The sequence below is a fragment of the Chelonoidis abingdonii genome, chromosome 3 (genome assembly GCF_003597395.2).
Source record: "Chelonoidis abingdonii isolate Lonesome George chromosome 3, CheloAbing_2.0, whole genome shotgun sequence".
In the NCBI taxonomy this organism is placed as follows: domain Eukaryota; kingdom Metazoa; phylum Chordata; order Testudines; family Testudinidae; genus Chelonoidis; species Chelonoidis abingdonii.
The window spans coordinates 157,224,375-157,251,077 of record NC_133771.1 but is presented as its reverse complement, the minus strand read 5'-3'; the positions used below and the strand labels follow the sequence as shown (position 1 = coordinate 157,251,077).

General features: G+C 45.3%; 1 protein-coding gene across 1 annotated transcript in view; it reads right to left on the bottom strand.

Annotated features, from left to right (window-relative positions):
* The window catches only part of DNAH8 (dynein axonemal heavy chain 8), a 621,721-nt gene that overhangs the window by 258,575 nt on the left and 336,443 nt on the right, over positions 1–26,703 (bottom strand). Inside the window, exons 45-47 of the mRNA XM_075064269.1 lie at positions 17,595–17,773; positions 7,321–7,508; positions 60–146 (exon numbers count right to left, since the gene is read on the bottom strand). Of these exons, the coding sequence (XP_074920370.1) occupies positions 60–146; positions 7,321–7,508; positions 17,595–17,773 (454 nt within the window). The remainder of the gene's footprint in view (positions 1–59; positions 147–7,320; positions 7,509–17,594; positions 17,774–26,703) is intronic.

Below are 26,703 nucleotides of genomic sequence, written 5' to 3'. Positions count from 1 at the left end.
AATGTATCTCAATAAACTTAAAATATTTGGTTTCTCTTTAGCTAAGTAATCAGTTTTACCTGTCTATCTGGAACCATCATGGACACAGTTCTAAATTGAATTTTTAGATTTTCTGGTAGCTCCTGACGGCCGGCATACCCAGGATTCTATAAATGAAAACATATATTGTACAATATTCTTACTTACAGTAGTCTAGAATAACTTTTTTTAGTGTTTAGACCAGTTACTTAAGGAATATTAATTATGACAAATATTTAAGACCTGATTCTGATCCAGATTACTATAGATAATGGTAAGTGAGATAAGAATCAGTCATTTGTTTACCGTTTAATTTTAAATATCATGAACATCATTTTGACAAATAGCTACAAATGAAACAGCATTTCTATAGTTATGGTTGAAAATGCATTTTCATTATAAACCAGTTTTCAGATGCTCAAAATTTTATGGAATAAAATACCTATTGGGCCAAACTTTTTCTTCAATAGTCTTACTCCAAAAGAGAATATTTTAGTTAAGTTTAACAAAAACCTATCCAATATTGGAGCTTTATATATTTTGCAAAGGTGCTTTTTTCCTAATGTAAGCAAATATTCATTTTTTTATTTGGATAATTGAAAATGGCTATTTAAGTTGCCAAAAACACAAATGCCTTTACTTGTTCGGAGAAATTCAATTTTCAAAAAGAGAAGTTGAAAGCATTAGAAACTTAAATGGTGTATTTATTTTTCTACTGTCCAGAAGGTATAGTACTAAATATTGGAGCTCCAAATACATGTAATAAAGCAACATTTGAATTACTAGACATTCATTTAAATTCAGGCTGTCAAACAATTAAACAATAATCATAATTTATCACGAGATAAAAAAATAGTAGTGATTGTCATTTTAATTGCACTGTTAAACAAAACTAGAATATCAATTTAAATTTATTATAAATATTTTGGATCTTTTTCTACATTTTCAAACATATTGTTTTCAATTGAAACACAGAATATCAAGTATACAGTGCTCACTTTATATTATTATTTTTATTACAAATATTTTCACTGTACAAAAAATAAAAAGAAATAATATTTTTCAATTCACCTCATACAAGTACTGTAGTGCAATTTCTTTGTAGTGCAATTTGGAGCTGGTGACCATGGTCTTGTGAGCAGTGGTAAACTGATCATTCTGTTCACTGAGAGGTCCAATAAGGTTATAAACAAATCTAGGGTGTGGACAAGCCAGTGCTATGAGGATCAGCTGTGCTCCATCCCTCTTGACTTTGAGTAGGACCTTGTGGATCAGGGATGTAGGAGGAAATGTGTACAGGAGCCTTCCCGTTCGGAGAGGAGAAAGGTCTGTGAGAGACCCTGGCCTTTATCCCCCAAAAAAGCAGAACTGGGTGCATCTTTTGTTGAGGCTTGTTGCAAACAGGTTCACTGGGAAAAACCCCACCTCTGGAAAATCATGTTTAAGATGTCTGGGTGAATGGACCACTCATGATAGTTGGTAAAGGATCTCCTGAGATGGTTCACCAACTTGTTCTGTACCGCTGACAGGTATGATGCTTCAAGGTGAATAGAACGGGATATACAAAAATTCCATAAACTCAGAGGTTCCTGGCATAAGGGAGAGGAGTGAGCCTCCCTCGTCTGTTTATATAATCTATTGCTGTTGTGTTGTCCTTGAGGACCACTACCTGGTTTTCCCCAAAACGCATTCTGAAAGCCAGGCAGGCCAGGTGCACCGCCCTTAGCTCTCTCACATTGATGTGCAAAGCCAGTTCTTCTTGTGACCAAAGGCCTTGGTCCTGAAGCTCCCCAGATAGGTTCCCTATCCCATGTTGGAAGTGTCCATGACTAGGGACAGCATGGGAGCATGTCTTGACAGGAAACAACCGCACACATGTTCTCTGGATCCTGTCACCATCAAAACTTTGCAATTATCAATGGGGGAAGGTAAACCACCCTGTCCAAATGATGGCGGCCTGATGCATATATTGACACGAGCCACATTTGGAGTGGCATTAGCTTCAGCCTTGCATGCTGTACCACATAAGTGCATGAAGCCATGTGACCCAGCAGCTTCAAGCACATCCTTACTGTAGTAATGGGGTGTTCTGTCACACCTTCTAGAAGCAACCCTGTTGCTTGAAAGCTACCTTCCAAAAGTAAGGCCTGGCTCAGGTGGAGTCTAGGACCATGCCAATTAATTCTATTCTCTAGGCTGGTGCAAATATCAATTTCTATTTGTTTATCAATAGCCCCAAGTCTTGGAAGATCAACTGTATCAGTTCTACATGAGTTTCGACTTGGATCCTGGACTGGCCTTTGATCAGCCACTCAGGCAGGTAGGAGTATACTTGCACCCAACTCCTCAGGAAGGCCACCCTAACTGACATGCAGTTTGTGCTGCTGATAAGCCAAAGGGGAGCACTGTGAACTGATAATGGTTGTGATCCACCACAAACTGTAGATATTCCTGTGTCCTTAGAATATCACAGTGTGAAAATATATGTCCTTTAGGTTGAGGACGGCATACCTCTCCCCTGGATACAAAGAAGGAATAAATTGAGGCCAGTGAGACCATGTGGAATGTAAGCTTTTTCATGAAGCTCTTGAGGTTCCGTAGATCCAAAATGGGTCTTAGGTCACCGTTGGCCTTTGGGATCAGGAAATAATGGGAGTAAAACCTCTGCTCCTTAGCTCCGGAGGAACCTCCTCCACTGCTCCTGCCCTTAGAAATGACTGCACCTCCTGGGCCAGAAATCTCTCGAGAGAAGAATCTCTGAAGAGGATGGGTGGGAAGGAGGGGAACAACTGAACTGTAGGATATATCCCACTTCTACTGTGCACAACACGCAATGGTCGGTGGTAACATGGGACCATTCCTGGTCCACAAACGAAGGAAAGACAGGATCCAGGTAACATCCTGGTACACCATGCTCAGGCGTACCCTCAAAAGGCCATTTGCACCAAGAAGAGGGAGCCTCCTTCAAAGATAGGTCCGCGGAGACAACCAAGGAGCCCAGTGACAGGTGAGTACATAGGAATTCAACCCTTTTGAAGAATGAAATACTTCCTCTCTGTTCTCTTAGATATATCAACATAAGAGTTTGCCAAAGATCCTTTATCAGCTCCAGAGTAGCCCCATTCAGGAGTAAGGCAACTCGCAACGCCCCGAGGGTGCCAATATGTCCACAAGGGAGTGAGCAGCTTCAGTGATTTCTTCTGCTAGAATGCCCAAGTTTTGGGCCATCCTGCGAAGAAGCTCCTGATGTGCCCTACAGTCATCCTGGGTGGGTACCACAGCAGTTCCCACTAGTGCCTCATCTAAGAAGGAGGATGACGAAGCCTGTACAGGGACTGGACCTGGAACTGTCTCTTCTGTAGATGGGTCCCGTGAAGGTATATCCTGTTCCTCGGTACTGGCATCAGCACTGGCCTCTGCACTGACCTCGGTCCCAGAAACCAAACCCTGTTTGAGGGGGATTGTGGGGGAGCTTTAGAAGTCACTGAGTATGAGTGTCCTGAATGGGGCCCTTGAAGCTGTTGGAATGCCCATGGGTTCCAAACTGGACACTGCATAAGTATCTGCCATTGAACTGGCGGCCACGGTGTACATGTTAACCCCTTGCACCATGTCCAGTACTTGGTGTCTGTAGCCCAACCATGTCTGTTCCCCCATAAGGCATAGGATTCAGCCTCTGAGTCTGATTCAGGAAAATCACTCCTGGGTGACCATGGCGGTGCGGTGCCAGTTGGCGCCAGTGAGCAGAGTTGTGGGGGGTGATGAGCAGTGCGGTGCCGAAGTGGGGCGATGCTGGGAAGTAGAGCAGTGTTACAAGGGAGAGCACTGTTGTGACGTAGACCAGTGTCATGAAGTGCATCGGTGCCACGAGGTGTAGTGGTGCCACTTGTGGGAAGAGCTGTGCCACTGCATCATAGCTGGCTTGCCCTTGGTAGGCACTTGCTTTGGTGCCATAGCCTCTCTCAGTGCCTGGGTGGCCATTGATTGTTCATGCCGCACTGAAGATGGAGGCATCAGGAAGAAGAGGAGGTCCCTCACTGTGTGGAATGCCTCTGGTGTTGATGGTAAAGCCAGAGTTGAGTTTCCCTACTGGTTTCTCCCTTGTTTGCATCAGACTCAAGGATGCCCTTCTGGGCACTGGAATTGATGAAATTGTGCACTCTACTGCTGCCTCAGAGTGGACTGGTGTGGGTAACACCCTTTCTGAGAGCCTATGGCCTGCAGGCCTTGGGGTCAACAAGTGTCCATGGTTCATCTTACGCTGTTTCTTCTTCAGCACCAGCAATGTTAAGTGGTGCTGAGGAGTTGGTGCAGGGATGATCTTCTTGTGCACTGATGGAGAATAATAGGACCAGCAGTCCTTTTTAGTGTCCTTCCTTGATGCCAAGGAGGAAAAGCAATGTTGTGACACGGGGATGCCAGGGTGCTCCTCACCAACCCTGAGGTGGTCCGTGCCAATTGCCCTTGCAGATCTGTATGGGGACAAAATGCCACTTCAATTAGAAGGAACTTTAACCTATTGTCCCTCTCCTTCGTGGTCCTACGTGTAAAGTTCTTAGAGATACGGCACCTCTCTTGAATGTAAAAAGAACGAGGAGTACTTGTGGCACCTTAGAAACTAATACATTTATTTGAGCATAAGCTTTCATGGGCTAAGACCCACTTCATCAGATGCATGCAGTGGAAAATACCATAGGAAGATATATATACACAGAGAGAAAATGAAAAAATTGGTGTTGCCATACCAACTGTAATGAGAGTAATCAAATAAGGTGAGCTATTATCAGCACGAGAAAAAAAACTTTTGTAGTGATAATCAGGATGGCCCATTTCCAGCAGTTGACAAGGTGTGAGTAACAGTAGGGGAAAAATTAGCATGGAGAGATAGTTTTTACTTTGTGTAATGACTGATCCACTCCCAGTCTTTATTCAAGCCTAATTTAATGGTGTCTAGTTTGCAAATTAATTCCAATTCTGCAGCTGGAATCAGTTTTTGAAGTTTTTTTTTGTTGGAGTATTGTGACTTTGAGGTCTGTAACTGAGTGACCATGGAGGTTGAAGTGTTCTCCGATTGGTTTTTGAATGTTCATATCTGATCTTCATGTCTGATTTTTGTCCATTTATTTTTTTGCATATACACTGTCCGGTTTGGCCAATGTACATGACAGAGGGGCATTGCTGGCACATGATGGCATATATCACATTGATGTGCAGGTGAACAAGCCCCTGATGGTGTGGCTGATGTGATTAGGTCCTATGCTGGTGTCCCCTGAATAGATATGTGGTGTGACAAAATGGCCAATGTAGTATGGTGGGCCCTGCGCTTTTCTTGGTGGGGGGGCTAAGATGCCACCCCTTGCCCCTGCTCTTGGGGCACCGAGGGCCCCACTAGTGGCCCTGGAAGGTGGTAAAGGAGGGAAGCAAGGGAGGGGTCTGGGTTTGCTCCTTACTTTGAGCCCCAGCCCCTCTCAACCCCTGCAGGTTCTTACCCTCTTCCCCCTTGGGTGGGGTCCCTTCGGTCATTAAACGCTGGGGGAGGAAGTCTCCCTCCCCTGCTTGGGCAGGGTCTCCCTTACTCCAGTTTTCTGATCTTCAAAGTCTCACAGCACACCACCAAGCTCCAGTCCTCTCTCCTTCCTCCTTCTCTCTTGACTGCCTGAAGCAGGGGGGTTTATTAGATTGCTAACAGGGCCTTAATTGACTACAGATGCTCCAATTAACCTGTAGCAACCCTCCCGAGTCTACAGGGAACCATGCCTTAATTAGCCTAGGGCTTATATACTTCCCCTCTACCACTCTCCCACTCCTACCTGGCCCTCCTGTATCACAGTGGACAGAATTGGCAACAGGCTTTGTTGCAAGGATAGTTTCCTGGGTTAGTGTTTTTGTTGTGTGGTGATTCAGGAAGGGTGGATACCACTAGATTCACCCACTACTGTGAATCTCAGTGTTAAGACAGTTGATACTGTGAACAACATTTTGAGGATGACAGCACTAGGTGGAAGTTGCTGACAATGATGATCCCAGTATAGCTGGTACTTCTAGAGTGAGCTCTGATATCAGTATTGAGAGCTGTGGAGCTTGTGCCAGAGACAATGGCTACTGATGTACAGCAACTAGAGTCTTTATGAGTGTCTGAATGATCTAATTTAGGCCTCGTACTACTTTTGACTGAGGAGGAATGAGGCAAACTATGCCTCTTTATTAGAGACCTCTGCTTGTGCTTTAGAAGAAGTATTCTGTGTCCTACCACTAATAGTGATGACTACTTAACAACCAGGAGCGTGTTTCATGGGAAGAGCAGGAGTCCAAGAGCTGACTGCAGGGCATTTCAGGAAGACTGCTCAGACATGGGTTTATTCTGTATATCTGGATCAAAGACAGGCCTCATAAAACATTTTTCTCAACAAGTCTAACAGACATCTTATATGACCACCACTGAGGGATACAGCTGCCTCACATGAGGGACATTATTTGAGTTTTACTCATCCATAAAGGCCAAAGCCTGGTACCAGCTAACTGGAAAAAAATTATCTGTAAGAGAAACTTACTAAACCTATACTAATCCTAACTACTAAAGCTATTCTAAAGTGTTAATTATACACAATGCATTTGTTTCAGATATGCATGTGCACAAGAGAAAGAAACACTGGCTTGCAGTTCCATCTTGCAGTCATAGAAGGTAAGAAAATGCTGAGGGTTTGGCCTCACTCTGACCTTTATGCCCTCAGCTGTGTGTGTATGAGCAGAAGGGACATGAGGGCACTCAAAACACAGGCACATCCCAACAGACTTTGCTGGCCCAACTATTCCAATCTTGAGTGCTTGGGGATGTACGCATGCCAAAAGCAGAATATATATGGAGAAGCACATCAAGAACATCAAGAATATTTTATTGCAGGGGTTCAGAATTTGCATACTATTAAAAATTAAGACACTCTCCCCCCAAGATCCGTGGCAATCTTTTTAGAGGACTAGCCGTCATTATCATGAAATAAGGAACAAAACTATTAATACATTCATAGGTAACTCACATTCATGATTCATTATACAGAAGGAAGCAGCATTCATTTAGGCAAAAATATCTGGGCTTTGGTTTGAAAAAAATTCAAAAAACATTTTCAGGAGATAGTGTGGTGGTAAGGTATTGCATAGTAATGATTTTGCAAACAACAACTATGTAGATACCACAAAGTAATTAACAATATGCACTGTTTTCCAAGTTACTATATTATTAATTTATAAAATTTGTCTTCTGTTATCAAAGATTACCAAATTACACTCTTCCATTCATATATTTACCATTGTAAGAAAAATTCCAAACTCTGGATTTAAATCTACACAATCTCCATCAGAAAATATGAACTGCTTTTTCCTTTCTTTCCTTGCTGTTAAAATAATATAAATTTGTTGTGCTGCAACTGATAAAACAGGTAATTCAATTCTGTTAAATTCATCGAAGCATCCCCAGGAACCTGACTGTGCAAGACCTGCAATGGGAAAAGGAAAATGTGGCTGATAACATGGTTTCTGGAAATGATTCCCCCACAAACCTAAGCTATTTGGTCTGCACCTCTCTTCCTGCAGATATTGCAGGCAGTTCAGTATACAAACTTCTTAACAGTGAAACTCAACCAGAATATTTTTTTGAAATTCTTCAGAGAACTGCCAGGTCTTGGATACAGGTTTTCCTACAGTTGGACCCATAACTCAGTATAAAGATTAGTTTCTTAATTTTAAAAAAATAAATGAGTTTTGGGTTCTTTTTATCTGCCTTCTATTTTTTGAGTCTTCAGGGTGCACTTGGGTCACACTTTCAAGCCTTCCTCTGCAACCATGAAGTCTAGAAACTTTGACTCCTTTTTTTTTTTAAGTTAAAGCTAAGATTCTCATGTAATCACTTGTCTCCAGTAGCTGGGACTTTAAACAGAACACAATCACAAAACTCATGCTAAAATTGTGAGAATAAAAAGGTGGACTATGTACTCAGGATTACTGGTATGTAATCTATCTTTCTAAAATCACTGTGTCACACTTTCTGCATCTTTTTTCTGATCAGAACTTCAGAAACTGAACAGTACTTTTTTACAGCTACATGGCTTCCCTTTTCCTCAGTATATACTAGTATTCCTGTCCTCTTACTTTCTCTTTCTGTAAGCACCGCTCCCAGATTTCAGACTTTCACCATGAATAACTTCATATAGATTTGTAAATGTAATTTTTTAAATTATGTTATCTATTTATGGGGTTTGTATGGCTGCCTATCACTGCAATATCTAAGTACCTTCCATATTAAATTAATACCAGTATTGAAATTCCTAGTGGACTTCCTGGAGTCTGACTCTTTTCTTTCGGGGGTAAAGTCTCTACTTTGGCTATGGCATTTTCATTTTATTGTTTGGTTTATCTGTTTGTTTCAGGGTGTTAGGTGTTTTTTTCCTGTGGGCAGAATGTTTGGGTAGATGAAGGTGTCAATCTTGTGAATGTCATTCTTGCTAGAGTAGAAATGGCTTTTGGAAGAGGAAAATTTTGCAGTATTTCCTAAAGCTGGCAAGACTTTACATTCATCTAATTTCTTGTGGAAGTTTGTTCCACACCCAGATGCCCTCAGCCAAGAATGCTTTCTCTCCAGCTGTCACACACTTCCTCCTGGCCTTTGCTATTGTACTTAAAAAAAGAATCACTAATCTCTCTCTCTACAATATTCATGGTGTTCCAAAAAGGCAGTATCTTGACACTTTTCTATTAAACAACAAGAATCTGACTAGCATCCTAATTATGAAGCTTTCAAAACAAAATTATTATAGGCAGGGCTGGTAGCATCACCTATTATTAATGTTGCAGACACTATAAAGACCCAGTTGTCAGTTGCTTACAACTTTGCCACACCTTAGTTGTTTGGGCTGAAATTTTCCAGGCTGGGTGTCTGCCTCAAGTTGACTATTTAAGATTTCAGCCATTTCTAAGAACAAGGTTAAAGGAAAAGAAATGGTTGCTCATCTTTTCATAAGTGTTGTTCTTTGAGATGTATTACATATGTTCATTACACTGTACATACGTGCAGGGATGTGCAGGAGAGTTTTCCCTAGCACTACCTGCAGAGCAGCCAACCCTGTGCCTTGGCATCCCACATCCTCTGAGTCGAAAGGATAAAGGGTGGAGCTGACTAGTCCATCCTTCAGTAACTTTATGCCAGAATCTTAGAAATTAGATTCTAATGCACTGGGGAAGGAGGGTGGGTTGGGTAATGGATATATGGAACACATCTCAAAGAACAGTAGTCACAAAAAAGTAACTCTTCTCGTCAAGTGATTGTATATGTCTGTTACACTGTAGGGGACCCCTAAACTGTTTTCAGTGGAGTGGGGATTGGAGTATCATTGGAAGAGGAACTGCAGGACCACGCAGCCCACATTCACATCTTTCTTTGATGCATCAATAATTACACAGCATCTAGCTAATATGTGGTCTGAGGACCATGTCTCTGCTCTGCAGATGTCCATGATATGGATCTTTCCCCATGAACACTGAGGATTTGGAGAGTGCTCTAGATGAATGCTTTAACACAGAGGTCCCCAAAATGGGGGGCATGACCCCCAAGGGAGGTGATGAGGAATGTTCAGGGACCTCAGCTGTGGCCGAGGCTAGCACTCATGGAGGGTGGAAATGCCACCCAGCTTCACTCCTGGCCCTGGCTGCTGACTCCACACCTGGGCTCCACTCCTGTCCCCCAGCTGTGGCCCAAGCCTTGGCCCCCTTACCCATGTCCACATCCCCCCCTCCCAGACCCAGCTTGGGGGGAAAGGGGGCACACACAGGGATGTGGGGCACTAGGTAAAAAGTTTGAGGACCACTGCTCTAACAGCTTCTTAAGAGCACAATACCCTTGGCAGCATAGCACATGACAAGACAGCAGCTGATCCATTTGGCGACCAGATGGCTTCTCATTCATTCTGCGTAAAGTAAAAAGAAGTTTAGAAGAGAACTGGAAGATCTTTGGTTTCTTCAAGTAATAAGCCAGGGCCCAGCGAACATCCAAAGAGTGGTGCTTCTGTTCATCTTTGTGAGCATGTGGCTTTGAAAAGATGACAGATAAGTACATTGACTGATTGAAATGGAAATCAGATGCTACTTTGGAAAGAAACTTAGGGTGTGGGCTAAGCCACACCTTGTCCATGTAAAAAAAAAATGGTAAATGGAGGATTCATTGCCAGGGTACACTGTTCCCCCACTCTCCTTGTAGTGGAGATGACTATTAAAAAAGCCACCTTTGCTGAGAGGTGTAGCAATAAGCAGGATGTTAAAGGCTCAAAAAGAGGTCCCATAAAAGAGTTGACAGTACTAAATTCAAATCCTGCAGTGGAGTAGGATCTCTGATGGTGGGAGCACCTCTCTAGAGCTTTTAGGAAGCTGGTAGTCATAGGGTTAGAGATACAGTCCTGCCCTCAATTTCAGCACTGCATGCCTGTTATTGTGGCCAGATGCACCTTGATGGAGATGACTGCCAGACCTTTAAGATGTAACAAATAATCCAAAATCTTTTGAATTGTAGATTGTGTAGGAGACACACCTTGACTAGTTGCCCAGTTAGAAGAAATTTCCAATTACTAAGGTAAGTAGATCTCTTGAATAGTTTCCTACTATTGAGCAGGACATTCTGAACTGCTACTGAACAATGCACCTCCTCTGGGTTTAATTGCTGAGGAAGTAGGCCATGAGCTACACCGACTGAGGATTCAGGTGCAACACCTGCCCATGATTCTAGAATATCAGATTTTTTATTAGAAGTAGGTTCTTGAAGGGTTGGCTTGTGTAGGTCGGAGTACCACAATGTCCTTGGCCAATCTGAAACAATGAGGATAATTTTGTCTTGTTCTTGTTTCAGCTTGACAATAACCATGGGGATAAGAGGCACTGGCGGCTACATGTACAGCAGGTCCTTGTCCAATGAAAAGAGGAAAGCATCTGAGATGGACTCGAGGCTGTGATCTATACTTGGACAGAATCAGGAATACTTCCAGTTCTGGAGAGCTGCAAGCAAACCAACTGTAGAGACAACCCCTACTTGAAAAACTGATCTTAGAATAGCCAGCTGGAGACACCATTTGTGATCCAAATTGAATGACTTGTTCAGGCATTCTGGACTCCCAGCAGGTGAGATGCTTTGAGGATTAGTAAATTCCATATGCAGAAAGTCACAGCTTGATTGCCTCCTGAGACAAGCTGCCTGATCTGACACCCTCCTGTTTCTACACATAAAAACACTACTGTGGTATTGTCAGTGAGCACCTGGATGATTGATTTGATTCTGTCCTGTATGTGTGGAAGAAACTGACACACTCTGGATATTGCATGTAACTCAAGAACATTTATGTGTAACTGGACCTCATGAGAGACCACAAGCCATGACCCTTTAGATTGCCCAAATGCACTCCCTACACCATGGCAGAAGCATCCATCATCTGATCACAGAGAGGAGAGTTGGTGAGAATGGACTCCCCTACATGTCATGATTTATCCACCAACCTCTTGCCTGGAATAAACACTAGCTTGTCCAGATGGTGCATCTGAGGGCAGTAACTGACCTGAGCAGTGTGTGCAAGCCTCTGACATGCAGTCTGGAATAGGGGAGGGGAAGGACACAAGTTCCAGCTACCATAGGTTCCAGGAGCCTGAGGCAGTTCCTTACTGAGTTTTGGGGACTGCTTCGGAATGGCACACAGAGGTCTCAAAGAAGAAACAATCTGGGTTGGAGCTGAAACCTCCAGGACTGCCCCACTAAATTCTATTCTCTGGAAGGCTTTGAGGATTAATGTCTCTTGTTCACTTCCAGGCCTAGGGATTGGAACAGAGAAAGCATCCAGTAGATACTTCCTTCCACTTGGTGACAGGAATGACCCCACACCAACCAATCATCCAGTGATGAATCATCATTATGAATCTAGTGAAAGCCCTCAATGCAGATGATAGGCCAAATGGTAGAACTGTGAACTGCAAGTGATCTCTTCCTATTATGCACCTTAGGAATATTCTGTGGCCTGGGTATTTCCACATGGAAATATGCATCTCACAAATCAAGGTCAGCATACCAATCACTTGGTTCTGATGAAGGGATAATAGCTACAAGTGAAACCACAAGAAACCTCAAGTTCTTGATGTATTTGTTCAAGTTCTGAAGATCTAGAAGTGGCCCAAGACTCGTTTTGTTTTGGATATAGGAAGTAGTGGGAGTAGAAACCCCTGTCCTGGTACTGAGGGGCCAATTCCTTTGTAACTCCCAAAGAATAAAGAGTTTGAACTTGTCTTAGTACAGACTTGGATATGGGTCCCTGAAAAGGGACAGGGAAGGGGGACTAAGGAGGGGAAAGAAAAACTTCAGGGTATACCCACATTCCACTGTTCTTAGCAGCCACTTGTTTGAGGTGATGGACTGCTACACACATAGGAAGTAGGAGAAACAGAGATCGGATCTGACAAATAGGCTATCCTTGACAGAGGAGTCAAACAGGATCCTTTGAGGCCTGCAGCTGTCTGAATGAAAATGACCACAGAGGTAGATGGAGTAGGCCTTTTTCTAAGTTGTCTGTGTTTGTACCTGTACTGGTTCAGGTGTCTGGGTGGGTAATACTGCTGTTTCAGCTGAAACTGATGCTGAGACATAGTGCTTTCCCAGGCTGGCATATAAAGACCAGTGACTTTTGCACAGCCCTGGAGACTTTCAATGTGTGTACTTCCTTGTCAGGCTTAAAGAAAAATAAAGCACAGCCTTGAAAGAGGAGGTCTTCAAGAGTCTGCTGCACCTCTACAGGAATCCCCAACAACTGAAGCCACTAGAAATGGCGCATGGTTATGGCTGTCACCATAACCCTTGCAGCTAAGTCTGACGGATCAAGGAAAGTCTGAAGAGCAGCTTGAAAGATCAAACAACTTTCCATCAGAAGGAACTGAAACTTTTTCCTACAGTCCTCAGGTAGCTTGTTTAAGAATTCGAACATAGTATCCACATTTGAATAATCATATCAGGATAAGAGAGTCTGATGGGTAGCTATATGCAGATGTACCACTGCAACGGAATAATACCTTTTATCAAAAATATATATATAATTTTTGTGTGTCCCTTTCTTTCAGGGAAGCTTTTGCTCTACCTTGGCAGTGGTCTTTTATTTATTACCTACCATTACCAGAGAGTCTGACATGGAAGTGTTGATAGAAGTGTGCATATGTCTGGGACAGAACTTGGCATTTAATGTTCTATGCACTTTGCCACAAGCATGACTGATGAAGGGGTTTGCCATAGGGACATAATGAGCTGCATTATAGCCTTACTTACAGGAAGGGCATCTTTCCCTGATATAGCTGGGACGTAAAATGTCCATGAGATTATGAGGACTCTGCTCCAAGAGCGCCATCTGGATACCAAGTGACGTAGCCATCCTTTCCAGGAGCTTTGGGTAGAGCTTAACGTCATCTGGTACCAGAGAAGACACTTCAATACCAGAGCCTTATCCAGTGACAAGGATGAAATATTCAAAGAAGGCAGGGTAGAAACCTCCAGAGACTGGTCTTTCACCACAAATATAGATAGCAGGTTGTGGAAAGTCCTGGTTTTGAGTGTGTGGCAGCTGCTTTGTACTGATCACAAGCGACTTCTCTGGATCAGGTGGGAAACCCTCCCTTCTTGGCGATCTGTTTCTGTAGATAATGGGGAAGCAAAGCTGGTCACTGGAAGCATTCCTCAAGGCACCCATTAGGGCCAATAATGGGACTGATATGGTATCAGACTCCAGTTGTGCCTAAACCAGGCACTCCAGTCTTTCAACCTGCTCTAGTCAGGATGTCTATGAGTGGAACATAAGAACAGCTGAACTGGGTCAGACCAAAGGTCCATCTAGCCCAGTATCCTGTCTACCGACAGTGGCCAGTGCCATGTGCCTCCAGATGGAGTGAACCTAACAAGGTAAATGATCAGTGACATCCTTGCCCGCATCGCATCCCACCCTCTAAAACAACAGGTCAGAGACACGACCAAGTCCTTACCCATCTGGCCTAATACCATTAATGGATTAACCTCGTGAATTATCCAAGTCTCTTTTAAATGCTGTTATACGTCCTAGCCTTCACAACCTCCTGCAGAAAGAGTTCACACAAGCTGACTGTGCGCCATGTGACAGAAGAACTTCCCTTTTAATTGTTTAAACCGCTGCTATTAATTTCATTGTGACCCCCTAGTTCTTGCATTATGGGAATATGTAAATAACTTTTCCTATCTACACTTTCTCCACATCAACAATCAGATTTATACGACCTCTATCATAATCCCCTCTGATCTCCTCTTTTCCAACGAAAGTCCTATCCTCTTTAATCTCTCCCATATGGGACCCGTGTCCAACACCCTAATCATTTTTAGTTGTCCTTCTCTGAACCTTTTAGTGCCAGTATATCTTTTGAGATGAGGAGACTACATCTGTACGCAAGTAATTCAAGATGTGGGCATAACCATCACATTTAATATAAAGCAATAATATAATTCCTCCTTCTTATTCCTATCCCTTTTAAAGATTCCTAACATCCTGTTGCTTTTTGACTGCCTCGCACCAATGCAAGGACATCTCTCAGAGAACTATCTATGAGACTACAAATTTGCCACTTCACTGTTTACCCCTTCTCCAGATCAATTTATGAATAAGTTGAATAGGATGATCCTAGGACTGACCCTTGGGGAACACCACTAGTTACCCCTCTCCATTCTGAGAATTTACCATTAATTCCTACCCTTTGTTCCCTGTCTTTTAACCAGTTCTCATTCCATGAAAAGACCTTCCCTCTTATCCCATGACAACTTAATTTATGTAAAAGCCTTTGGTGAGGACCCTGTCAAAGTCCTGGAGGATGCCCTGAATTCCCTGAAGGGGGATACATAGGAACCTACTTCAGACTCCAGCGAGGATCAGAATGCTCCAAAGGCAAGGGTGGTGTAGTACTAGAAGGTGTCATCAGAGATCAGGACAGTGATATATGACAGGACTGAGATACCAGGGGCAACATCAGGGGCTTCCTAGCTATTGGTACCATGCACTGAGGCAAAGCAAAACCTGTAGTCTGGGTGAAGTCATAGAGGAGACCGAGGACCTCTGGTCACAGTTACTATAACAGATCCCAATGTCAGTGCTGATGTCTGCACTGCATGTGACAGCCCCGACAAGGTGCAGTTAGTTTGGATGAGCAGTGAAGTGGTACCAAGCGGAAGAGGAGATCTTTTGCAGCTACATAGGCTTCTGGCATGGTCAGTACCAATAATGTCTACTGCCCTACTAACACCACCGATGGTGGATTCATTGTTGCCACTGATGAAATAGCCAGTCTTGATCATCCTGAAGTCAAAGGCCATGCTCTATGAGAGCCAGTATGGGGTAGTACCAGGGAGTGGCAAGCCAAAAGGTATGCTCTGCCTTTGGTATCGGAGTGGCTAATCTCTGGGCAGAAAAATCCCACACTGAGCACACTGAGAAAGATGAAGCAGTAATTTTTTTTGACTTTGGAGGTCAAGAGTGGTTTGAGCATTTATGCTTTTTAGAGAACTGCCCTAGCAAAGAGGATAAAGTGGTTAGTTGCCTGTATTACAACTGTTGTTCTTTGAGATGTGGTTCATTCATGTATTCGACACAGGAATGTGTGCACACCCAGCAAGCTGGAGCCAGATTTCTTTCTGTTACAGTGCCCATCAAGGTGGCACAGGCACCCTGCACCTCCTCATGGCCCCGTTCTAAGGCTATATAAGTGTGGTGCCAATCCAACTTTCCCCTCTCCCCTTCCACCCTCAGTTCCTTTACACTGGAAATGTGTCTGAAAACTCCAGTGCAGAGGGAACACAGGGCAAGTGGTGGAATACACATGTGAACTATAATTCGAAGTATGGTTACAATAGGGCTAAGTAATCATATTTTTTTCTTAGAGTGTTTGATGGATGCAGCTACAGAAAATACAAACAAACAATGGGACCAAGGAGCTGAGCAGATGCATATGAAGGTGCATATATCACAGAATATCAGGGTTGGAAGGGACCTCAGGAGGTCATCTAGTCCAACCCCCTGCTCAAAGCAAGACCAACCCCCAACTAAATCATCCCAGCCAAACTTTAAAAACTTCTAAGGAAGGAAATTACACCACTTTCCTAGGTAACCCATTCCAGTGCTTTGCCACCCTCCTAGTAAAATTTTTTTCCTAATATCCAACCTAAACTTCCCCCAACTTGAGACCATTAGTCCTTGTTCTGTCATCTGCTACCACTGAGAACAATCTAGATCCATCCTCTTTGGAGTCCCCTTTCAGTTGGTTGAAAGCAGCTATCAAATCCCCCTCTCATTCTTCTCTTCTGCAGACTAAATAATCCCAGTTCCCTCAGCCTCTCCTCATTCATCATGTGCTCCAGCCCCCTAATCATTTTTGCTGCCCTCTGCTGCCTTTCAGTCAAGGGTCAAAGTATGGGTATATGGCACTTGAGACTAACTGCTCAGGGGGCTAGTGGGAAGGGATTGGAAGATTAACATGTGCAGATACTTTGGATTGGCTGTGACTGCATATTTTCACTGCAGTTATCTCAGGTCACCAATGACTGGGATAAGCTAACTTTTGATCATGTAATTAAAGAGCACATTATAATGCATACTCAAGGAGCTGAACCCAGGCAATTCTGGAATTTCTTAGCTTTGATTTCTTGACTTTGCAAGCCTGATAATGTTCTTTTACCTTTGTGTGTAATACAGCTATTATTGAAAAAGACTAAATGAGTGTACCTCAGTAAAGCATATTTGTATGGCTAGGCATTAATATTTAAAATGACTAAGAAAGTGAAAATGAGAATACATGGATAAGATTGATTCTACAGCTTGACAATTAGAGCAGTCACCCAGAATGTAGGACACTCAGGATCCAATCCCCCTGCTCCAATTATTCTTATTTACCCACAATGCAACATTTCCAGCAGGAGAGACTGAAGGACTCCCTACATTAGACTTATAACCCAATGGTTAGCGCAGTCACCTGACAGGTGGCAGATCCTGGTTCAAATCTCTTCTCTCTCTTAGATGGGAGGGGACTTGAACCAGGGCTTTCCCACCTCCTAAGTGAGTACCCTAACTATTGGGCTAAAAGTTATGAGAGAGGTCCTACCCCTTTAGCTATTATGTGTAAGCTCATCTATTGGGGCCTGATCCAGTAGGCAGGCTCTGAACACATCTATCAGATCTGGCCCCTCAGGAGAGTTAGGTTGCTGAATGCCCATCTTCCCCTCATTTGTGAATCACTACGGGACTTAGGCAGGAGATAGGATTTGGATGCCCAAAGGGAGGGAGCAATGCCTATACTCAGAAGCAGTCGCAGGTTAGCAGTGAACTTCTACTCATTTTCAAGAGTGATTTAGGCTCTTAGGCACTTAGGAGTCCTCCTACTTGCTTCTAAGTTACTATTGAAAATGGGGTTTAAGTGCCTGGGAAATTTTATCCTATGTGGCTATTATGATTTAATAAAAAAGTAATTTGTTCTTTGTTTCTCAGTACACACAACATGGAAAATCTTACCTTTGAAAATCCTGCCCAAGCCTCTGAAGTCCATTTGATCAGAACAGTTAAATACTACTACATATTTTCCCAGAGCCTTTCCCATGTCTTTTGTAGTTTCTGTTTTACCAGTTCCAGCTGGTCCTGCTGGAGCTCCTCCCATGTTCATTCCCAAAGCCTGAGCTAAGGTTATATAGCATCTGTAAATGTTAATTCAAATTTGTAATTAACTACAGATGAAAGTGAGAAATAAAACCTACATGCATATAATAAAGCAATATTAGCCCCCTCAACATGCCAGCCAGCATATTTGAGTCAACACAATTCAGGGGGTGTTGTAATTTGTGGCTAATACAAGGACAACAGTAAATTATTATCCTCCTACCGTTCCCCCATCCCCAGGAAAATGGAGAGCAGAGAGGGAATTGAGCCTCAGAGATATTCCTCTGAGGCACAATGCCTCCTGGGGCAACTGCAGTTAAAGACACAATCCAACCTTTCTTTAACAAAAGGCTACCTTGTGACCCTGATTTACTTGGCAAAGCTGGACCATCTGGGAGAGTAAGGAGGCCACTCAACCCCCACTGCTTGATTTACCCAGACTTGGGTCTGTTGTAGAGCACAACCCCTGTTCTCTGGATATTCATCCTAGTGAGACAACGGATGCGAAAGGGTGGAGAGAGACAGAGTGAACAAAGCCTTAGGTCAGAATAGGTGTCCATACACAAGAAATAAATAAGATGCATCATTTCAAGGGCTGCAGAATTTACTCAGAGGCCAAGAATGACTGTGCCTCTCTGAGTCACAGTTCCTTTGTAAAGGTATTCCTACAGAGGAGCATTTAGGTGTAAGTCACCCTTGCTCAGGGCCAAATCTAAAGATTTAATCTAACCCCAAGTGAGCAGGATTCCACGAAGCATAAATTAATTCTAGGGTTGTGATAAAGAAAATATAGGACATTTGAACAATGAAGGGACAAAAGTAGGTTACTGGACTGTTAGCCCATGAGCCAGACAACTTTTTGGTACCATCCTGGGGGGGAGAGCAAATTCCCATTTTTTTAAATATTATTTCATACATATTACAAAAATATGTGATGGACCTTTCTGCCTGGTAGCTTAAAGATGGAGGTAGGCCTGTTTCCATGGAAATAGTACTAGTAAGCAGAGGCACTGGGTGAACAATGGGTATAGGCAATATTTTGACTAAAAATGAATACATCCTCACCCAATTTTGGGTAATTACTTTTTTTACATTAATAATGAATGTTATGAAAAAATGTCTCATTTGGATAACCATTAACATGGCAACTACCCAAATACATAATAATGGAGGTCATGCTTCAAATGAAAAATGATTTGATTCTACACGGATTTCTAAACTTAAAATCAATTTTTGGTAGTTTTTGTATATAATAAGGTACTGTGAGCTACGATTTACATATTTTTCCTGTGTTTGCTTCAGATTTGACTGTGATGCTATTGTGATTACCGAATGAACAATCGAATCTGATTCAGAGGTTTCCAAAAAGCATTCACAAACTGAGTAAAAGGTCTAAAAATATGTGTGTGATATGTGATGTGGAGGCTTCTTTCACAGAACTGACCAAACCAAGAGACATGGAATCATGGAAGAATCTTTTAAGAGAGAGAGATCCAAAAATGTGCCACCATTAGTCACTATAAAAAGACACCAATGAAGCAACAAACATTTTACAACCTAAACTGCAGAAAGATATTTACACACAAGAAAACTCTGCAACAGCATGAAAAATAGGCAAAATGCTCCACCTGTATTTAGTGGGGCGACTGCCCCACTCCCTGAGAGTGTGGGTTGCAGCATGCCAGTGTGGCTGTGCAGACAGGCAGCCAATTAGAGAAGGGCTTGTAGGGAGCCAATTGGGGCCCAGATTGGAGACAGCCAATCAGGGTCAGTCTCAGTGTTATAAAAAGGCTGCTCAGGGCGGGGAAAGTCAGTCTGTTCCAGGCCTTTAACAGAGGAAGGTCACTCTCCAGAGCTGGGAGACTAGCACCATGGACAGCACAGTGCTGGACAGGCTCAGGAAGCAGAAGGGAACTCTAGCCTGTAGCCTGCCAGGCTGAAGGCCCTGAAGGGAACGGCCTAGCAGGTGCAAGGGGCCATAGGAAAAGTGGCCCAGGGAAGTGGACAGACAAGGGGAGAGAAGGAGGATAGCAAGGCTGCCACCAGAGGGTCCCTGGGTCAGGACCCAGAGTAGAGAGCGGGCCTGGACCCCCCCCCGCAATACACCCAGTACACTATGAAGAGACCATTCACAATGCTCAAGTTAAGAATGAAGTATGGTCTCTGCTCAGGCAAACAGATGTAAATAACCAATCATCTCCTAGATTGAATTCAACATCCAAGCATGCAACAAGGTCAGTATAATTCAGAACAAGGTTGGGTATTTGCTGATCATGAATGCACCACCAATGGAGATGTCCACAGCCTAAAAAAATCCTTAATCAGACTCTGAAAATATTTGGAAAAAACTCAATTTATGTCTTACAAAGTATGTGTCTTTGACCACGCATTGTATGCAGAAATACTGTGGAAGAATGACAAAAAATGATAATATTCCATTCCGTAATTATCAGAATGGGAGCATTTAATAAAATATGCAATATGATGTCAATCATTGGGAAAAGATTCCAATGATCTTGAGAGTCCAGTATTACTGCTGCAAGTTCCATTGGGGTATACTGCAGGGACGCAAACACCACTGATCTGTTAGACTACGTAAATCAGTCTACAAGGTCCTGCTGAAATTAGTCAGGAAGGGCTTTTATACCTGGATGGAGGACCACCATCTGATTGATTTACAAAGCCTCAATGACACAAACTAGATGGAGAAGCAACATAAACCAGTTGAATGATGTCCTCAACAATTCATCCTGTGTTTGGATTTCAGCTTTTTAACATGTACTTGAACCACTGAAGTAATGAAAACAGCGACTTATCTGCATTCTGGATGAATTAAACTGTTATGGTTGTTATGGTTCCTGGACTTTTTCTCAAGCATCCAGAAAAGGTGAATGGGCTTCTTCATCTAACCATGACCAGAGTCATGATATCTTAGTGTTTTGGCTTATGACAAGCAAAATTACACAAGATATCTACTAGTGTTCTTCATACAGATGCCATGGTTGGAGACAGAACATCCTGAGGTGTGTGATTTCAAAAACAGAGGCTCCTCTGTACAGATGGGGTCATGAAACCCACTGGAAAAATTTCTGTAGATCAGGCCATTCAGGAGACCGTCAATAAAGACACAGACAGCAGATAGGACCAAAGGATTCAGTCCTGAGGCTGGGGCAGTGAACAGGTATTACCTAACTGCAGAGTGCAGAAATACCTGTTTTTAGGAAACTAAGGCAAACGGTACAAGTCCAGACACCTGGTATTTCTCATGAAGATCTTGAGCCACTCAGGTGACAGAGAGATGAAAAAGGTGTCAGTCACTGACAGATACATTGGAGAAGACCTGGGTCAATCCATTTGTAGAACTAAATGAATTAGTCTGTCTCTTCATTTGTTCTGTAGCTCCTGAAGATGTTAGCGAGGATCTGTATGATGGGACTCACTCGCTCCATGCTGGATGGGGAAGAGTTAACCCTACACTGTGGACTGAGGAAAACATGCCCCCTTCACTCTACTGGGCATTCTCCAGGTGCACTGGTATAAAAGGGAGCAGCTACCCTCAGTTGGGGCTGACTGCCAAGGAGAAAGGATATAGTCTGATGGTGCCTGCCAAGAACCAGCTGATGCCCAAGACCGTGGAGGCTGGAGACATGGTAACCCAGGCAGACACCAAGGTACCCATGGAGATCTCACTGCATCCAGAGTCACCAGGAACAGCACAGACCAGAGAATCCGTTGATAACAGAGACGCCCAGACTAGGACAGTGGGAACTATGGTAGGAAGCAGCCCGGGGGCTTCGATAGGGACCTGATTAGTAAACCAGAATTTTTGAGTCAGTGTGTTTTGGTTGGACAACCCTCCCCACCACTAGACGCTGTCTCAGTGGCACGTGCCCCTGCCATGATCAGGGCTCTGGGTTGGGGTCCGGTGGAGAGGGAAGGCCCAGATCCCCCTACCTGGGCCGTGACCCCCTTTCCTGCGCGTGGTGGCCCCCATTCTGACTGATCCTGGCATCTAGGCCTTACTGCCCTACTGACAAGAGTGAATTTACTGACTGGTGACTAGGCCTTATTGCCCCTGTCTCCCTGGAGCAAATCTACTGACTGTACCTGCTAGGCCTTACTGCTCCACTAGGAGGGGCAACGCTATAGACTGACCAATAGACCTTAATGCCCATTAAGATGGGTGAACTTATTGACTTTGGCCATTGGGCCACACTGTCCATCTATTAGGGGTGAGTACATTGACTCGGGTTTAGGAGGCTGTGTGGGGAGCACTTGCCCCACATCGGATGGGGTTTTCCCCTCAATACTGTCACAATTTGTTACATGCAAAGGAGAAAAACGAAGGTGCATATATAGCATTCAGACATGACATAGGCTAGAAACTGTGCAGCCAACCCAGGACTCCTATGTTAAAGCTGCCAAAGCAAAAACAAAAGACATTCAGTGATAAAGAAATCCAGGAAAACAAAAGCCTCGAAACAAGGAGATTGTATTAAAGGTGGATCACATATCCCACATGCATCAAATAGGAATCAGGATATAAGAAAAGTACTGCAGCACCCCTTAGGACCACTACCCCAGGCTTTCACCATCTTTGATGGCACCACAAGGAAGACAAATAAAGCAACCCCAACAAGGAATTTTGAGAAAAAGTTGGCATAATCCCTAGCCCATCAGTTTACACCAGAGGTGGCCAAACTATGGCTCACGGGCCACACCTGGCCCACAGGACCAACCAGGGATGCTTGCCCCTGGTCCTTCCCCTGCTGTCCCTCCTCCCCCGCAGCCTCAGCACGCCGTGCCACCAGCCCGGCAGCTTGGCTGGCTCCGGTCGGGCGTCACAGCTCAGGGTGCCTTGGCATGGCCCCTCCAACAATAGGGGGACCCAGGGCTGGGCATTCAGGCAGCTGAGCACTGGCACCCCCCCTGCAGGGGGGAGGGACTGCACTGCAGAGGCACAGGAGCAGGAGCGCAGTGCAGGTGGAGGGAGCACAACAAATGCAGGCGGAGGACTCAGGAGAGAAGTGGCACTTTGAGGAGGAAAACCGCTGCTTCTCTCCACCTGTGCAGCTGCCCCTGCTCCTTCTGAGTCCTCTGCTCATGTTCACGGGGGGGTCCCATGAGCAGGGATCCAGGGAGGGGTGGTCAGGGGACAAGGAATGGGGGGATTGGATGGGTCAGGGGCCAGGCAGTTTGGGGAGGCACAGCCTTCTCTACCCGTCCCTCCATACCCATTTGCAACCCGGACATGTCCCTCGGGCCAAAAAGTTTGCCCACCCCTGGCTTACACCATAGGTGGAATGCGTCTTGTACACAAAATAAATATTAAGAACAAAATATATGGTCATCTGTCAGAGAATGTGTAAACCTTGAAGACTAGCACTGACAGTGACAGGATAGATGTGATCTCCAACATGTTCAATGACAACTTTTAGTGGGTTAGTTTGGTCAGCCAATAGATTTAGTGGTCTGGGCTGCCAACCTCAGTGTCTCTCTCAGTTCAATATGACTTGGGCCCTTTGGCTTAGGTCCCTGCAGGACCAGCTTCTTTACCTGTAACCCCTTGCCCTGCCTTTCTTGGGGCAAGATATAAGGGGTTCTGGCCCAGGGCCCTAAAAGTATAGCAGCTTGGGATGGCCTGAGATCAGCCGCTCAAAATTTGGCCCATTGGCCATATCTTACCACACCTTGTGTCTCAGTTTGGCAATTGGCTGCAGCCCTTGCCTCGAACTCCCACCATCTAGGACTGATGACTGCAGCCCTCTGGTGTCCTTGCCCCACATTCCACCTCCCTCTTGGGTAGTGTCAAGGGGTGGGGGGAAGACTCACAGCTGAACCCCCACAGTAGCAGTTTCTTCTCCTGCTGCTACAGGGTAGTGCTCCTTCAGGAAATGGCTTCTGTATTTTCTCTCCCCTACCCCCTGTTCCTGGCTGCCAAAGCTCTCTTTATACTGGTCTTTTCCTCAGAAGTATGCTCAGCACTGCCTGAGGGGCTGAGCTTTCCTGGCCCAGTCCTGCTGCAGTCCTTCCCCTGTCTCAGCCTTAGTGGGAAGTCTGTAAACTCTACCACACATCTCCATTAAAATTTCAGAGATGGAAAATAGAAGGGCAGAACCTGAAGTTTGGATCTTCTGGCCTGATATAAACCATGGAGGTGTTTTCTTGAATGTTCTACCAGCAAGACTGCTTTCATCAAGTTCTTATGTGAAGAATGGAAAAAGCCTTATTTCCTGGAGAAATGTATATGGTGAGATAATGTATATGACATACAGGAGCACTGTATAACAAGCTTACCAAACTTTCTGGACTTGTCCTCTTCAGAAAAATCACACACACGGATAATGTTACATGCAAAGAATGCATCAAAGAAAAGACGGTTACTCACCTTTGTAACTGTTGTTTGTTCTTCGAGATGTGTTGCTCATATCCATTCCAGTAGGTGTACACGCCACGCGTGCACGCTCGTCGGAAGACTTTTACCCTAGCAACTCCAGCGGGCCGGCAGGTCGCCCCCTAGAGTGGCGCCGCCATAGCGGGTAATATATACCCCTGCCAGCCCGCCCGCTCCTCAGTTCCTTCTTGCCGGCTACTCCGACAGTGGGGAAGGAGGGGCGGGTGTCAGGATATAGAGCAATCTCGAAGAACAAGTTACAAAGGTGAGTAACCGTGTTTTCTTCTTGAGTGATTGCTCATCTCCATTCCATAGGTGATTTCCAAGCTTACCTAGCGGTGGGTCGGAGTGAGAGGTCGCAGCGTCGCACGGCGGAGCCGAAGGCTGCGTCATCTCTGGACTGCTGGACCAGCATAGTGGGAAGCGAAGAGATGGAGACACAGGTCGCTGCCTGCAATTTCCTGGACGGCACGGGCAAGGAAGGCCGTCAAAGAAGCTTGAGCCCTAGTAGAGGGCAGTCACATGGCCCGGAGGGAGATGAGCAAGTCAAACAGGCCCGGATACAGGATGTCACCCACGAGGAGCACCGCGAGGAACAGGCAACCCCTGACCCTTCAGCTATGGCAATGAAAAGCTGGGGGGATTTGCGGAACGGCTTGGTTCGCTCTAATAAAAGGCTAGTCCCTGCAAACGTCTAAGGAGTGCAACTGCTGCTCCCGCGCGACGAATAGGTTTCGGAAAAGACGGTGAGGAATATGTCTGGTAACATGAAAGCCGAGACTATTTGGGAGAAGGCTGGGCGGTCTCAGTGCACCTGTCCGATGGAACACCGTATACGGGTTCTACGACAAGGGCGCGCAGCTCCGACACACGTCGGACTGCAGAGGTGATGCTACAGGAATGCCATCTTCCAGGACAAGTAGAGGAGAACACGTAGCCAGTGTGCTCAAATGGGGAACATAACGAGACAACACACAGGTTTAGATCCAAGAGGGCGGGCGGCGGACCCTGGTAAAGATGCTCCAGACCTTAAGGAACCTAGTTACCATGGGTGGGAGAGACGGAGCGGCCATCGCTCCCTGGGTGGAAGTGGAAAGCTACACCAATGAACCTGGAGAAGGACACCGCTAGGCCTGCTGTTGAGGGACCAAGGTAATCTAGGATGAGTGGGACGGAAACGTCGGTGGGGCAGAAGCGCCGCCCATGCACCAGTATGTAAAAAAGCGATCCACTTGGCTGAGTACGTTGCACTCAGTAGAAGTTTTCTACTTCCCAGGAGTACCTGCCTCACCAGGGAAGAGCAATGCAACTCAGATGTAGTCAGCCACTCAGGAGCCCACGCTGAGTGGTGCAGCGACGGAAGGTCCGGGTGACGGAGCCCATAGCCGTGGTCCTGCGTGATCAGGTCCAGGTGAAGAGGCAGGGGAACAGGATCGGCTATCGACATGTCCAGCAGCACGGAGAACCAATTGCTGCTGGGCCAGCCGGAGCGATTAGAATCAAGCGGGCCTTGTCCCTGCGCACCTTCAGAAGGACCTTGTGGATTAACGGGAATGGAGGGAACGCGTAGAAGAGGTGCGTCACCCATGGAATTAGAAAGGCGTCCGCAACCGAGCCCGGTTCGCGACCCTGAAAAGAGCAGAACATTGGGCACTTCCTGTTCCTGCAGGACATGAAGAGATCCATATGGGGACGTCCCCACCTGCGGAAGAGCGCAAGAGCGACGTCCGGGCAAAGGGACCACTCGTGGGAGCGAAAGGACCGGCTCAGACGATCCGCCAGCATATTCCGAACCCCCGGGAGAAAGGAAGCAATGAGGTGAATGGAGTGGGCTATGCAGAAGTCCCACAACCTCATGGCTTCCCGACAGAGAGGAGGAGATCTCATGCCGCCCTGCTTGTTTACATAGTACACCGTGGTTGTGTTGTCGGTGAAAACCGACACACAGCGACCCTGGAGCTGCTGACGGAATATTTGACAAGCAAGGCGGACCGCTCTTAATTCCCGCACGTTGATATGGAGGGCTAGTTCGGGAGGAGACCAGCGGCCCTGGGTCCGCAGGGTACCTAGATGAGCCCCCCATCCCAAGTCCGAGGCGTCCGTTGTTAGGGACAGTGAGGGCTGGGGCGGATGGAACGGGATCCCTGCACACACCACGGACTGATCCAGCCACCACTGGAGGGAGTGGAGGACGTCCTGAGGAACTGTGACAACTGTATCCAACAGACGTCGGGCCGGACGGAGCTGCGGAATGAGCCAGGACTGGAGGGGCCTGAGGTGAAGCTGAGCATATGCCGTGACGAACGTGCAGGTGGCCATATGGCCCAAGAGAGTCAGGCAAGTACGTAAGGAGGTCAAAGGCGCTGCCTGCAACCTGTAGATGATGGCTGCCAAGGCCTGGAACCGCGACAAAGGAAGAATGGCCCTGGCCAGAGTGGAGTCCAGAACGGCTCTGATAAACTCTATCCTCTGAGTGGGGGTTAGAGTTGACTTCTCGGCATTGATCAACAGGCCTAGGTTCATGAAAAGCTTCCTGACCATGCGGACGTGAGCGAGGACTCGCTCCTGTGAGCG